The 15,917-nt window shown below is 34.5% G+C and overlaps 1 protein-coding gene across 5 annotated transcripts; it reads right to left on the reverse strand.

Annotated features, from left to right (window-relative positions):
* Positions 1-1,453: 1,453 nt before the first annotated feature.
* Positions 1,454-5,032, reverse strand: LOC107462588 (thymidylate kinase). 5 transcript variants are annotated; one of them, XM_052252659.1, is made up of 9 exons: positions 4,951-5,032; positions 4,794-4,847; positions 4,497-4,554; positions 4,291-4,380; positions 3,817-4,170; positions 3,089-3,200; positions 2,873-2,932; positions 2,249-2,353; positions 1,454-1,811 (listed from the first exon to the last, which is right to left on the reverse strand). In XM_052252659.1, the coding sequence occupies exons 5-9, from the start codon at positions 4,089-4,091 to the stop codon at positions 1,698-1,700; spliced, it is 666 nt and encodes a 221-aa protein (XP_052108619.1). In that variant the 5' UTR covers positions 4,092-4,170; positions 4,291-4,380; positions 4,497-4,554; positions 4,794-4,847; positions 4,951-5,032; the 3' UTR covers positions 1,454-1,697. The 5 variants fall into 5 exon arrangements, with proteins under 5 accessions (XP_052108619.1, XP_052108617.1, XP_015936686.1 ...); XM_052252657.1 differs by having other exon boundaries at positions 3,817-4,173; XM_016081200.3 differs by lacking the exon at positions 4,291-4,380.
* Positions 5,033-15,917: the final 10,885 nt, after the last annotated feature.

Genomic DNA, 15,917 nt, shown 5'->3' on the forward strand with positions numbered 1-15,917 from the left:
AACTAATCAAACCTGTGTTACTATAATGATATGTGAAAAATCTGGTTGCTCAAGATAGTCCCTATTTTGATAATTTTTTAATTAAAACTTAAAAGTATCAATTTCTAGGAAGTGAATTGTGACATATAAAAATTAAAAATAAGAAACCTTTTAGTAGAGAGTAGAGACTCTACCTCCTCAATTCTCGAAGACAATAATTGGATTTTATCAGTCAATTGGGGTAAAAAGAATAATTAGATTAATTCTAATAAATTATTTTTAATACTTTGGTAACATAACTTTTCGTTTTATTAATCATTAATTGATTATATGTTACATACTGTATATTGTATATGTGACGCTTGATTTAATCTAGTCATAATAACCGTCAACTTAGCAGTATTCTAAAAGTTTAACTTGAGGATCTAAATTCATTGTTATATCGATAATTTTTTAAGTAATACAAATGACATGTGTTTAGTAAATCAAAAAACATTAGCAACGAGCTGGAAAAATAAGAAAAATATTGTTAAAATAGAAATGAAAAGGGTGGGGAATAAAAAACCCTAAGAATATTTATATAGGAAATTTATTAATGGAAGGTTGAAATCTTTCAATTTTCATGGCTTCGCGCCTTGTCAAAGGAGATTAATATAGATTGCCCCAAAGCCAATCCTTTTTCTTCCTGAAATGGACATAATTTTTGCTATATTTACCATCTTGTCACTAAGTATGGAATTGGAACCTTACGTGTCTTACTTGTGAACTTTGAGAGTTGACTGTATTCACTATTCAGTGTCTTCAAATGTAAGATTCTATGATCTATCTATCCGTTGCTTGATAAACAAAATCATCGAGCATTGCTTATGCCACCAAATTTAACTTTTTAAAGCTTTCTATCACGGATAACTAGGGAGAAATTTATTTGAAATTTATTGCACCAAACTTATGAGATTATTTTAAAAGAATATTTTATATATACTAAAAATAATCACCAAATTAACTATTATATATATATATATATATATTCACAATTTTTTCAACTAAATAATTAATTATAATAATTAAATCTATCAAATAAAATAACTAAATTTATAATAAATAAATAATTAAACTTGTTTAAATAATATAATAAAATATTAATAAAACATCAAATATGTATTTTTATTTGCATTAACTAATTGGTTACTGATATATTTTTTTTTTGGTACACAGCCAAAATTATATTAGTATATTGATTAATTCAATTTTCTACAGGAACAAAGAAAACATTATTTTAAATGTTGTCAAGGGGATAAAAATGAGAAGAAAAGGCATTTTCATAAAAAATATAGAATATTGACATAAATGAGACATGAAAAAATGATTTTAAAAAGCACAAAGAAAAAGTAGATTCCAGCCTTGACAATTTGATACCGTAAGCATGTAGATAATTAAACATACATAATAGTAGGAAAAAGTTCTGGGGACAAAAGGCCAAATTGGAGAATATGAACTTCAATACCATAGCCAAGAAACTCTATTGTAGTGTATAAACTATAAAGGTTTCCACCGAGATTACAAAAAGCCTATTTGCCATTATATATATAGAAAACAAATGTCTAACTAATGATACATAGGAAATAAGAATGAAACAAACACAACCGAATATTATAAGGTTCATGATTGATCCTCACATATTTGTCTATATCCCTTTCAAGAGTATGATAAGTCTACTTTTACCACAAGAGGGAGAGCGGCTTCTTCCCCTTCTGACACTCTGTGACACAATCAAATACTATCTCCTGTAACTGTTTTTCCACATCTTCAATGGGTTGGCAAGCATCTACAGACTGCACCAAGCCAGTGGAAAGAGAAAAAGGAGGAACAAAGGCAAAAACAAGAACAAAATAAGAAGGTTTATTTAGAATGAAATTCCACCCCCTTTGCCAACAAAATGAAAAGCCAAAAAAGTGAAACACAGAGTGACAGTCAGCTATAAAAATCTGTAGGCCTTGATTGGTAATAGTCCTAAGAAATACTACAGACATTTAAAGACACCAACGTGTCCAAAGAAAGAAACAGATACAAGTAAAGGAACAAGTAAAATATCTCCTCTCTAAAAAAATTAGCCAAATTTTGTCTACAAAAAACTAGGAAGAGTTGTGATAGACATTATCTTCATTGCCTAATGTCTATATTTTCTTCTGTTTTAAAACACTTATCAAATATAGCCTTAATGTCAGAACTGTTAATTTCAGGAGCAGTGGTCATATAAGCAGCCAATTACCTTCCAGGAGACATCATGAAGAGCTTTGTAACTTTCAGCAACTTTCTTCTGAAACTCCAACTTTTCATATCTCTCACCTCCATATCCTCCTCTTTCTGCGGCTTTCTGATATATATGGAATGTATGGGAAAATACAAATAAACAAACAATGGTACACCAACATGAATGAACCAATACTTAAATATGCTAGCCAAAAACACCGAAAGAGGTCGGAAAACCCTTGTGCATGTAGTGCCAAAAGCTCATTCAGGTTTATATCAAAGTGTTAATTTTACAGACGAAATAGCAGTACAGCACAACACATCTCTATATTAAGAACAGAACACCCTCTTGGAAAACGGTAATACATGTATGATGTAACTATTGTCCCAACTTCCCACACTCCCTTTACTTCAAAAAAATCTGAGCAAGATTGAACAAAGAAAGAGAGCCGAGAAACACTTCAGAAAAGAAGCATGGATTTCTTTCAGTAGAATAAAAATCTTGTTTTCCCAGCATGAAAGAAAATAAAAACCAGTGGAAAGTAAAATTTTCTTTTTAACAAAGCAGATATTGGATTGAGGCTTAAAACTTGCCCAAAACAGAACTTTTCTATTGGCTACACGGAAAGAAGTTTCATATTACCTCCGGTGGAATATCAAGGTAAGCTACCAAATCCGGAGCAAGCAGCCCAACCTCTGGAGCCTAAAAAATGTGTTCATGATTAACTAATAGAGATAGAACCTATTAGTGTAGTTAACAGAAAACACATATTACAAAAACTCTTAACTAGAATGGAAGCTCTCATTTGCGCCGTTGATTTTTTCACCGCAACAGAAAACAGATTACTTAAGAATTTACCTTACACCACTCAATATCAAGTCCCTTGGCAGCGGAGAAAGCCACACCAGAATATGAATAGCGGTCAACAATGAGAGTTGTTCCAGATTTGAGTTTGGTTTCCATCAGTGACCTACAAAGTCAACACACACATATTTGAATGTAAGATCTATGAGTTCAAATATGTTTACAAACTACCTTAACTTGTAAAAATACTTAAAACTTTATAAGCAACAGATAGTACTAGTCCAAACTAACCATCATAAATACATAAAAAACTGATTTGATTTAAGATATTTCAAAGTAACATTAGAATTTACTTGTAACCAAAAAACACTAGCAAAAATATACAGATAACCCAGTGCAACAAAATATCCAGGATATACATCTTGTTACAATATCAGCAAAGTCATATCAGCCATATTAGTGTAGTCATGAGAATCACTCAGATACATTATCAGATTTCTTTGATATGCTTCCCTCAAAGCTAAAAAACCTGCATATACTTAAGATTGGTATTATAACATCAAGCTAAGCAGCAGTTATTGATTTTTTTTGTTATCAGTTATGCCAACATAATATGGTGTAGATTACAAAATGCACAAGTTTATTGGAACCATCAACCTGAGCTTCCTAGTTCCTACTTCAATAAAGGTCCATCTTATTGTTTATACGCGCAGTCTTCAATTATACGGATAACAATGTAAACATTTATTAATCATCAGAAAAGGGTGGGGGAGACACAAAACCTCTTCTCCCAACGATTGGCACTAAAGAGGAGATGAATAGTATGATCATCCAACTGTGAAGTGTTAGTAAGATAGGCAGATATCATTTTCCCAACATCAGTGTTTCTGTCAGGAAATCTCCATAATTCAGCAGAAATTCCTTGACTCTCAAAATAATTGACTAGTCTGCTACACTGAGAGGACTTCCCAGAACGATCCAAGCCTTCTAGGACAACCAAGGCACCTCTACACACCTTTTTGTTGCCCTCAATGCTACAATTAAGATTACTATCCATTCTTAGCTTCTTAGGGGAGCAATTGGAGAAGAACTGAACCCGAAAATTGAATGATTTCTGCAACAATAGTTCTTTGAAACTTCTACAAAAGAAAAACCAACCCCTTAAATATTAGTACAAAAATAAAGATAAACACCAAGAATAGAGAACATGGTATGAACACAAGAAAAAAAAGAAAGATAAAGAAAAGAAATCAAACATTGCAAGCCTTTGCGTTCTACCAAAGAAAACTTTTCACTGGTTGAACTGAGAACTATTATGGATCGGGTATAATTTTCAAAGAGTATAACTGAAAAGAAGGTTGGAAAGGGAGGGGGGGAGGGAGCGGATGGAGAGACCATACTTAAATTTTGACGAATAAAATAAGATTTGAAGTTAAAAGCTTAAGAAGAAAATGGTTCTTACAGTGATTTAGAAGCTGTGGTACAAGTGCCACAGATCATATCCTCGCCCACCGCTTAAACTGAACCAAAATAGTAACGTATAAAATTAAAGCATAATCATGAAATTCAAGAAGAAAATGGGCAAAAGTGGAGCAGAGGTAATAAACCAGATATGTAAATTATTTCATGACAGCAATTGAGTAGTAATTCTTCAATATACATAGAATGCAAGAGAGTTATTGAAACACTAAACTGGAAGTAATTAAACGATTCCAATTTCTAAGAAGCAAAATAACAAACACATAGAGTGCATTATTACCAAATGTTTGTGAATCAAATTCACGCCGCCATTGATCCGTCCTATGCATCATTCCTGCAATTTTATGATTGACAAGAAGATTATCAAGCAAACAAGAGGGAAGACATCAGAAAAAGAGACAGAGAGCAGAGCGAAGTTGAGAGAAAGACCAAATCACCGTCAGAGAAGGAGGCACTAAGAACTTAGGGTTTTCGCGCCTCTCATATCACTGTATTCACCCACTTTTCGCGCCCTTCTTGAAATTAATAAATTTAGTTAAAAAAATAAATTAATAATGCACTATTCCTAAAGTACTAAAGTGAGGGATTTTTTATTTAAATAAATTAAAAAAATATTTATTAAAATAAATAATTTTAAAAATAATTACAAAAATATTTAGTATGTCTTATTTTATCTGGTCATAAAAAAAATCTTATCCGTTTACAGTGTAAACGGGATTGTAAACGAAATAAGTTTGGGCGAAACCTATATATACATGTCATTCACAACAAGATTTTGAGCCTTATTTTCAATTTTTTCACTACTTTTTCCTCTTATCTATCCTTTTTTGACCATATTATTTAGTAACACTAAGATAGCGCACGTGATCCAAACATCAATCGACTGAATGTGATATAGCACCTCGCTAGGACAGCCGACTTCGCAGTTAGTTTTTTTATCTTTACGTTTATGTTATCGCATATATGTATATCCATTATTAAGATATTTGCCAAGAATTAGAATACAATTTATGATTGAACTAGAATACAATTTATGATTTAGGTGGCTAAATGTATCGTTAGCAACAAGTCACTGATAAAGTATAATTTTAGGAATGTGGTTCTAATTTTTTTTGTGATTAAATTTTTAAGTACATAATTATTAATTTAGATATTAAATATTGAAGTAAATTTTTTCAACCTTTAAAATTAATTTATTAATTAAATATTTTTAATTTATTAATTTAGTTATTAACAATCCAAGTAAAAATTATTTTTGAAGTAAACAATTATATAATTTTGTACTTATCTAAATTAAATTATTAAGTAAAAATTGTTAATTAAATTATTAATTATTTTACTAAATGTTTTTATTTTAATTAACGTATTGAGAAAATATTTATTAACTTAGTAATTATTAACGTAAAAGATTTTATTTAAATAAATTTAGTTAGTATATATTTATAAACTTCTGTTAAATAAATGTATATAATAGTTAACTCAGTTTGTTATGTCAATGCACGTATATAATATATTTCTAATTGTGATCATTTATTTGTTATCAGAGACATCGTCTACTTCTTTTTCGGCGAGTGAGTCACACGCTTCCACCATTGGACATCATCACTCTGTATTTACGGGAGGCTGGCTTTGGCTACACAGTGCCTCTCAGGGACTTTGTCTTTGACAATTCTCTGATTATGGCATTTATGGAGCGCTAGCGTTTGGAGACCCACATATTTCACCTACCATGGGGTGAGTGCATCATCACCCTGCAGGATGTTGTGTACCACCCAAGGATACGCGCGCATGGGAAGCCAGTGAGGGTGCTTCCGTAATTTCTACAGATGGTACAGCACTGAGGCGTGGGAGTTAGTGGAGCGTCTACTTGGTGTCAGATGCCTGACACCACTGATCCAGAGACACTCTGACAATATGCGAAGTGTTACATCATGTTACTGATTGAGGTTATCTGATGACGGACAAGTCGAACAACCTGGTCCATCTCCGGTGGCCGTCACTACTTGCCGACTTTCAGACGTGCCGTGGTCTGTCTTGGGGTTCAGCGGTGCTTGCATGGACCTACCATTCGCTGCGCTCTGCAGCGCATCGAGGTACGACAGACATAACTGACTGCACTCCAATGTTGATATTTTGGATATATCAGAGATTTTCGATGTGCTGTCCACCTGACCGACAGGTTTTCATATATCCTATGGCAGCAAAGTAACCATCCTTTATGGTTTTCTTGTGTTCCGAATTTGTAACTCATTATGATATTCCGTAAATTGAATTCGTGTTATTGTTGCAACTGTTGACAAATTGATAGGGTTGACGCAACAGAGCAAGAACCGGCAAGAGCAGTTATAAACCCCGATTTCGTGGTTTATTTTGTGCTTAATTTGGGGGATTTTATCATTTACTCACATTTATTCAATGAAATAGCATGGTTTTATAATTCTCCCTTGGATTTTGCTTAAATGTGAAAACATACTTTTTAGACCTTAAATTGGTGATTTTAATTCACATTAATTCCATTCGATGTCTTGATGTATTTGTTGAGTGATTTCAGGTTCATAAGGCAAGTATTGGATGGAAGAACTGAGTAGAAAAGCATACAAAGAGAAGAGTGCATGAAGAAACAAAGAATTGGGAATGCATCAAGCAGAGGGTCCTTCGATGGCGTTTGTCACTAGATCAGTTACTGATTTATGAGGTTAGCACTAAGATTTAACTCTCCCATGGATGTCAAACATGAGTCCCACATGTTCGTCACCTTGGAGGCGAAACAGACGAAACCGAAAAACTCCGTTTTCCAATGGTGCTAGCAACCTACACCGAACCCTCCAATATTTTTTCTCTCGAAACCACCAAGATTACTCAATATCAAATTCTTCGACTCGGATAAGGAACTTACTCGCCGAATGCGTAACAGTAACGGATTCATACTCAAATATCACCCAATTGTCACTGTTTCTCATACAACAATTGAGATACACACAGACAACCACATATTTGTTACTATTGGATATTTTTATCCATTTTTTGGAAGAGAAACGAAGGAGAAGAAAATATAAAATGTATGTGAAGAATGTCAAGGATTGCACATCTTTTTATAACTGTTAAAAATTTATCTTACTATATCTCGCTTACACTGTAAGCGAGATAAGACATGCTGTCTATTTTTGTAATTATATTTAAAATTATTTATTTTAATAAATATTTTTTTAATGTATTTAAATAAAAAACTCCTAAAGCGAGTGGCTAATGTATTTGAAGTTTGAATTAATCATTATTTTTTGGTAGTGCTTCTCTCAACTTTCTATTTTCTTTTACCAATCTATTTTAATGTACTGGAGAGTAGATTTCTTTAAGTGTAAACTTATATGTATTATTTAATTTAATTTAGTAATTTAATTAATGCATTTGCATAATTTCTTTATACGCTTTTATGATTTTGGGCCAGTTTGAATAGTCTATAAATATTTTTTGTTTATTTTTAACTTATAAAATTTCTTTTATAATAAAAAGTTTTTTATTAGTCTTCTTTTAAAATAAACTTTTAAGATTAAAAAACCAAATACATAATAACTTATTTATAAGCTACTTTTAATATAAGTATTTATTGTTTAAACTCTTTTTTCAAAAGAAACTTAATTAAGCTATTTACCTAATCTGGACCATATATAATTTCAATTTTTTAACAGTATTTGTTATGAGTTGAGTAAGACTTAATAACCCTTTTAGACACCTTAACCGCATGTGCTCGAAACTAATATCATTTTGAAGAATATTAGTGTACTTATGTTGAAATTCCTCTCTTTCCAATCTCAAGGTTTGCTTTCCTAGGGTTTGAAAAGTGTAGTGTTAAATATCTATTTTGCTATTGTGAAAGCCTCCATTCCTAATCGTGAACCACCCCAAAGCAGCAATTAAGAAAGGGTAACTCGGCTTCAATCCTGAAATAAAACATGACAGGTGAGAAAGAAGAATAAAATCGTCAAAACACTAATGGAACGGTGGAAAAAGAAAAAGCATTGATAATATATGACTATGAAGATATCTCTGAAGAGTGAGATTCTAAAAGAAAAGCATAGTAAAAAAGCTCATTACCAACAAACACATTAATGTAGCCTGGATTCAAACTGCTATGCCCAATATTTTAAAAAATTCTAAGGGATTTAGAGTAACAGAGATAAGATCTAAACTCTACTAGTTCTTTTTTAAAAAAGAGATAGATCTTAATAGAGTTTTAAAGGAAAACCTATGGATGTTTAGAAATGACTAGCTACTAGGGAAGAGATGGAAAAGGAAAGAAGAAAATATAGAGGAAGAATTAGACAAAGCTAATATTAAAATATAAATTTGGGGGTTGCCTGAACACTATATGATCCCTAAGTTAGGGAAGAAAATATCGGCTTCTATGAGAGATGTCAAGGAGTGTGAAGTAGGACGAGATTAGGAGAGATTTGTTAAAGCTATTGTCAAAATGAATGTGGAGACACAATTTAGGAAAAGGATACATGTGGAGAGTAAAGAAGACTGCCTGAGTTGACTTCAAGTATGAACAACTACCAACATGTTACTATATTATTGTAGAAAAAGAGGTCATGAAGAGAGCGTGTACAATACAGCAACAAAAGATGTGAAGGAAGGTCAGGATAGTAATATGAAGCTGGGACCATGGCTGAAGTCAGATAAGGTAGGGAAGAAAGTGGAGCAAGAGCACCAGAGCACGACAAAAAAAATAGAAAATTGAAAGAAAATCTCACTGAAAAACTTATGGACAAGTTGGCTAACCTGACAATGTTGGACTCGAGTGGTCATAATATTGGAGAAGGTTCTGGCCAACCTCCTGCGCCAACAGCCCAAGCAGCCACCCAACTAAGAGTGGATCTAGGACATGCTGACAAAAAGGGGATAAAACAAAAAGAATTTTTAATTGAGCTAATACAAAAAGAACTAGAAATAGAAAGCGAAATTGAGGGAAATGGGAAGACAATGGAAAAAGAGGAAGAAGAAGTCAACAATAATAAAAAAGAAGAAGTGAAGGAGCTAGAAACCAAGAAAGAAAATGATATGGAGATAACATACAGACTCTATGACATAATAAATCAGCAGCTGGAGGTAAGAGAGAAAGTAGCAGAAAATAGAAGAGGCAAGCCAGGGAATCAATCCCTAGCAAGAAAAACAAAATAAAGCTGGTTGAAATGAACCTGAAGGGGAAAAATGGTGGAGGTAAGGAGGAGAAAGGAGAAGGAGCAGAGCCATAGGCAAAGAAGATGGCGCGAAAAATTGAGAGCACAACGACGAAAGCTGCTGGACAGCCCTGTTGGGCGCCATGAAAATACTGAGCTGGAATTGCCATGGGCTTGGAAACCCATAGACAATGAGAGCTTTGCACAAGCTCTTAAAATAGAAAGTTCCCAACCTTGTCTTTTTAATAGAGACAAAAAAGAAGGCAAAGGAGATTATGAGCATGAGATATAAAGGAGAACTACAAAAATAGTGTGGGAGTCGGTTATCAGGGAGAGAGAAGGCAAAGAGGAGCGGGGTTGGCTTGTCTATGGGACAATTCTTTGGAGGTCAATATAATATCTATGTCTCCAAATCATATAGACATGAAAGTCAAGATCAAGGGAACAAATAAGTGGTGGAGAACGACGGGTTTCTATAACTGTATGGAAAACCAAGATAAACGTACAAGCTGGGAGCTTCTCAGGACACTAGGCCGAGTTACCAACAGGCCATGGATGGTATTTGGAGACTTCAACCAAGTGTTGAGCCAGCAAGAAAAAAGTGGAGGAAACCCGGTTACATTTGCACAGGTTAAAGGTTTTAGAAAGCGGTTTAAACAAGTGAGTTGCTCGATTTAGGCCTTGTCGGGCACTCTTTTACATGGACAAATAGACACTTAGAGGAGAACAATATTCAGGAAAGACTAGACCAAGCGTTTGCAAACATGGATTGAAAATAAGTGTTCTCCAAAACTATTGTCTATCACCTTAATAGGTATAAATCCGGCCACTGTCCAATTCTTTTAGATCTGGAAGGTGATAAAAAGAAAGGTAGAAGTGGAGTGCACAGATTTTGTTTTGAAAAAATTTAGTTAACAAATGATGAATGCCAAAAGGTATTGGAGGAAGCTTGGGAATCAAACACTAATAGCATCCATGAGAAGATAAAGCTATGCAGAGGAAAGCTAGACATTTGGGTGAAGAAAAACTTTGGAAATATACCTAAGAGGATTATAGAGGCATAAAGAATTTTAAACCAACTAAACACTTTACCATAAAGTAAAGAAGTTTTGAGGAGAAAAAGAAGGGAGAAGCATATTTGGATGGGCTCTTAAAGGTGAAAAAAGTGTGGTAGAGTCAACGATAAAGAACAAGTTGGCTAAAATATGGGGATCGAAACACAAAATTTTTTCATAACAAGGCTTCATAAAGAAGGAGGAGGAACCGGGTGGATGAAATTGGGGATAACGAATGCTTTAAGCATATTCAAAGAGTAATGTGTGATTTCTTCGAGAGGCTGTTTACATCAAAAAGAATGTTGGAGGTATAAGAGGTTGTAGAGGTAGTGAAGGGGAGAGTTGATGAGGAGAAATTTAATATTCTAAATGCCGACTTCACTAAAGAGGAGGTTTTTCAAGCCTTGCACCAGATGCACCCTACAAAGGCACCCAGCCTCGATGAAATGCTGGCTCTTGTTTATCAAAAAATGTGGAATGTCGTGGGAAAGGATGTCACGGGAATAGTCCTAAGAATCTTGAATGAAAGGGAAGATCCGAAATCCTTGAACCACACACACATATGCATGATTATGAAGATAGAGAAACCGAAACACACAAGAGAGTTCAAGTCTATTTTTTTGTGCAATGTGGTGCTGAAAATAGCAACCAAGATAATGGCAATTAGGATGAAACTCTTCTCCCCCAGATTATTGGGGAGAACCAGAGTGCTTTTGTTTCCAAGAGGTTGATAACGGATAATGGTTTAGTGACTTTTAACATCTTCTACTACATGAAGAAGAAGGTGACTGGCAAAAAAGGATATATCGGGATGAAGCTAGATATGGAGAAAGCTTATGATAGGAATGAATGGGAGTTCTTAAGGGAGGTTCTACTAGCTATGGGGTTCCTGAAGAGATTGACGCAAACAATCTGGAATTGTATCAGCACGACGTCCTTTTCCATTTTCATAAATGGTAGACCTAGCAAACTATTCCAACCATCAAGAGGATTAAGACAAGAGGATCCGTATCCCCTTATCTATTTATACCTTGTGCTGATGTTTTAGCAGGAATCTTGAGGAAGGCACAGAACAGTAATATCATACAGGGAATAGGGATAGCTAAAGACAACCTAAAAATTAATCATCTTTTCTTCGCGGATAATAGTATACTGCTTACTAGAGCATCAGACAAGCTATTCAAGTAGTCAAAAAAAGCTTTAATTTTTTTTATCAAAGCGCATTGGGACAACAGATAAACCTTGAGAAGTCGGAGTTGTCTTTTAGCCGAAATGTAACAACTGACAGACAAATGATCATTCAAGATTGAGTAGAGATAAAAGCTATAGAAAGATACTCAAAGTACTTTGGACTACCAACCTTTGTTAGAAGATCGAAGAAGCACGTTTTTTACTATGTCCAAGAGCGAGTTTGGAAGAAATTAAAAGGCTGGAACGAGAAGTTGTTATCGAGAGCAGGGAAAGAAGTGTTAATAAAGTCAGTGGCTCAAGCGACCCCAACGTACATAATGGGCTATTTCAAACTGCGGACAAGCCTATGCCAGCACATCAGATCAATAATAAATAGATTTTACTAGAGATCAAAGAATGGATAGTGGAAGATACACTAAGTCAAGTGGGATAAGCTATGCAAGCCAAAGCAACAAGGAGGCCTAAAATTCAGAGACATTGATGCTTTTAACATGGCTCTCTTGGAAAAACAAGGTTGGAGATTAATGAAAAACCCAAATTCCCTGGCTACCAGGATTATTGGGGAAAATACTATAGGAGAAAGAACTTTTTAAACTCAGACTTAGGCTTCTCACCAAGTTATACATGGATAAGTATATGACAAGCCAAAGGTGTAGTGAAAAAAGAAGGATACTGGAGGATAAAAGATGGAAGAAATGTGAGGATATGGAGAGACCCTTGGCTACTCAAACAGAATGGCTCGAAGCCATGGACACCCCAAATACACTGGAACCTAAGTCTACCGTGTCGGAGCTTATAAATCAAGAGAAGAGCTGGAATTGGAAAGCAATTAGAGAAATTTTTTACCATTTGAAGCTCAACAAATTATTGAAATCCTTATTCCTAGGATAGACCAATAAGACATTTTCATATGGAAGAAAACTAGGGATGGAAACTTCAGAGTCAAAATTGCATATCATGACATTAATGTACAAAATCAAAACCATTCAGCTAATCCAAAAGCAGAATCCCACTTGGTTGGAGACTGCGCTTATGCTCGAAGATTTTGGTTTGCATCCCCTTTTAATTTGAGGAGCGAAGCATCAGAGAGTCAGAACTTGAAGACATGGATAATTGAGATGATGCAAAGGCTCCAGGAGAAAGAGAGGTCCCTCTTTAGCTTCCTCCTGAATCAACTATGAAGAGTCAGAAATCTATTAGTTTTTGAAGGAATTGCGACACAAGTTGATGAAAAAATTTAAAAGGCATGAAAGAATTGGGAGGATTTTTGGAAAGCACAGTTAATTGAAGAGAAGAAGATAAGACGACACTCAAACCTGCTGGCAAAATCAAGAAGCAGACGGAATGCCCCACCAAACTCCCTATTCAAAATAAATGTTGATGCAGTAGTTAGGAAGAGTGATCATAGAGGAATCGGAGCAGTGGTGAGAGACTCTTTGGGCCTCGTCTTAGCTGCAGCTACATGACCCATCCTTTTCAGCATACAAGCCCATGTATTCTTTTGGTTATAATTTTTTAGTACTCTTTTTTAGTACTCTTTTTGTATTTAATTATATCTTTCTAATTTGTATTTAAATTCTCCTCCCCTTCCATTTGTAAATGTGTGAAAACGACTCTCAACCATCACACTACTCATCACTCTAGGTTCGTATGTACAGGGCAGCTGGGTGCCACCATAAACCGTTAGACGCCTTTCACGGTTTATGCTTATTTTCGATTTCAACAGAAAATCGTGAAACTTCTACCACGGTTTCTGGCCAAATGCAATATGAACATAAACTGTGGAATTCCTCCAACGGTTTATGTATATTTAGAAATCGTGGAACCCCTTCAACGGTTTACATAATTTTATAGAAAGTTGCATTTTCACATCCAAATTGTAAAAGTTGTATTTCCGTAATTTTAAAACCCAAATGTTTTACTTGGGGACTAATTTCCCATTTTGGTCCCTAAGATTCACGCGATTACTTATTTTGGTATTCGAAATTTAAAATTACCTATACCGGTCCTCCAGATTTAGATCCGGGCACCAATGTGGTCCCTCAACCCTTTCCGGTGATGACTCAGCAAACGAAATGCCATTGTGGCACTCTCTCTGCCACGCTGGATCTTGCAACGACTAGTTGACGTGACAAGGGTTGTATTTGTGCCCAATTTAGTCCCTAAAACCCTAATTTTCTCATTTATCTGAGTTAAGTTCTTCTTTAATTTCCGTCTTCCTTCCTCTTGTCTTCTTATTCTTCTTTATCTTCTTCTTCTTCTTGTTGCTCTTCTTCTTGTTAAATCTTTATCATTCGTCGCTATTAGTTGCAGCACCATGGTGGGTGGTGGAAGCACCGCAGCTGGAAACTCGATTCGCTCTCCTTCAAGCGATAATTGGGCCAAGTCACAAAGCCAGAACAGAAGTGCGAGGGTGCTAGAATGGTGTGGGTACGGTTACCGTCCAGTAATCGTTAATGTTGGGTTTATTAGAAACATTGGTAGACTTGGATGGTTATGATTTAGGTATGGGGACAATGTTGGCAATAGTAATAGTGGGTGTTGGAGCTGCACTTAGCCCAAGATTAGAGTTAGACTCTTGTTCATTTGACTTAGAATTTGGAAGGAGAGCATCAACTAAAGTTGGTTTAAAATTAGGAATTGGAGTCTCACTTGGTTCCTGCCCAATATCTTCTTCATCGTCTAAGTAGACAACACTAGTATCACCTTCTAATACTTCAAGAAGTGAGACACCATGCTTATAATACACTTCAACCAACCTTTTATTTTTTTTGAGCATGATAACACATTTTTATGAGTTCATTATTGCTATCTAGATTCTTCAAACCAACTTCTAAGTTCTTCGCAGGCACAAACCACTAGCACTTCTATATTCCACCATAACCAAATTTTGTGTAGTAGTTCCTCACATAAAATCTTCCATGGATATTTTATTTTTAACTCAATTGAATTATCACAAAAGAAAAAATGCATTCCTCAAGATTAAAATTAGCTTGTTTATGGATGAAACAATCAAACCATTAACCTTGTAGTCATCACTCCTCCACCTCCTTATAATAATTATAATATCATTAATTCCTCCATTAATATTATCCATGAGATACGTGCTTGTATTTTATGTGGAGACCCCGCCTTCCATTGTCAATGAGACCGAAAACATGGGAAAAAAATTTTGTTTCATTTTCACTAGCAGTATATGCAAAAATAAGCAATTTATTATGTCTTATTTTTGCTGTTACTACTAACAAAAATTATGTAATTTTAATTTTGCAATTTCAGCCAGCAAAAATATAACTAAATGTGCATTCTAATAAATTATCAGTCTGATTTATTTGACTAAATAATGAATTTTTTATTTAAATATAAAAAAGCCATTTAAATTGGTTTATGTAAAAAATGGTTTTCAACCAATTTATATATGTCATTAGCTTGAACCAATTTGGTTGATGTTATCTGGCGGTCAGCCAAGGTTAACCGGTGGTCAGCCATTGGTTAGCTGACTATATCAGCCAATTTACAAAAGTCTTTAACAGTTTTACTAAACAAAACAACATAAACTAGTTCTAAATAAGGTCTCTTCTACCATGTCTATTTTCTTGAACTACCTAACACAAATACAAAAAGTGGGATTCACCTTTCAACTCTCATGTTTTAGGCAAATTAGACACAAATATGTTTGGCACCATAAAATTTCCCTTTAAATAAATTAGTTTGTATAAAAACTATAGTTTCAATACTGCCTCTACTATTAATTTCTTTACAATTATTAGTTATTCAAACAAATTTTACAATTTTACACCTCTCCATCTTAAATCTAAATTACCCCCAACCTTAAGTTTACGCCAAATCCATCTTCAACCTTAAACTCGTATCCATCCGATCCCCAACCCCAAACAGTCACAACCCTTCAGCCCTCATCCTTATCACCACAATTTTAGCTGCCACCCGCAACCCCAACAGCCATCACCCCTACACCACTGC

The sequence above is a fragment of the Arachis duranensis genome, chromosome 8 (genome assembly GCF_000817695.3).
Source record: "Arachis duranensis cultivar V14167 chromosome 8, aradu.V14167.gnm2.J7QH, whole genome shotgun sequence".
In the NCBI taxonomy this organism is placed as follows: domain Eukaryota; kingdom Viridiplantae; phylum Streptophyta; class Magnoliopsida; order Fabales; family Fabaceae; genus Arachis; species Arachis duranensis.

Coding starts and splice junctions, on each gene's coding strand:
- LOC107462588 (XM_016081199.3), bottom strand. CDS start 4,534: ATGATCTGTGGCACTTGTACCACAGCTTCTAAATCACT. Junction 4,174..4,496: donor ACCACAGCTTCTAAATCACT/GTAAGAACCATT, acceptor TTTCTTTTGTAG/AAGTTTCAAAGAACTATTGT. Junction 3,201..3,816: donor GCCAATCGTTGGGAGAAGAG/GTTTTGTGTCTC, acceptor TTGACTTTGTAG/GTCACTGATGGAAACCAAAC.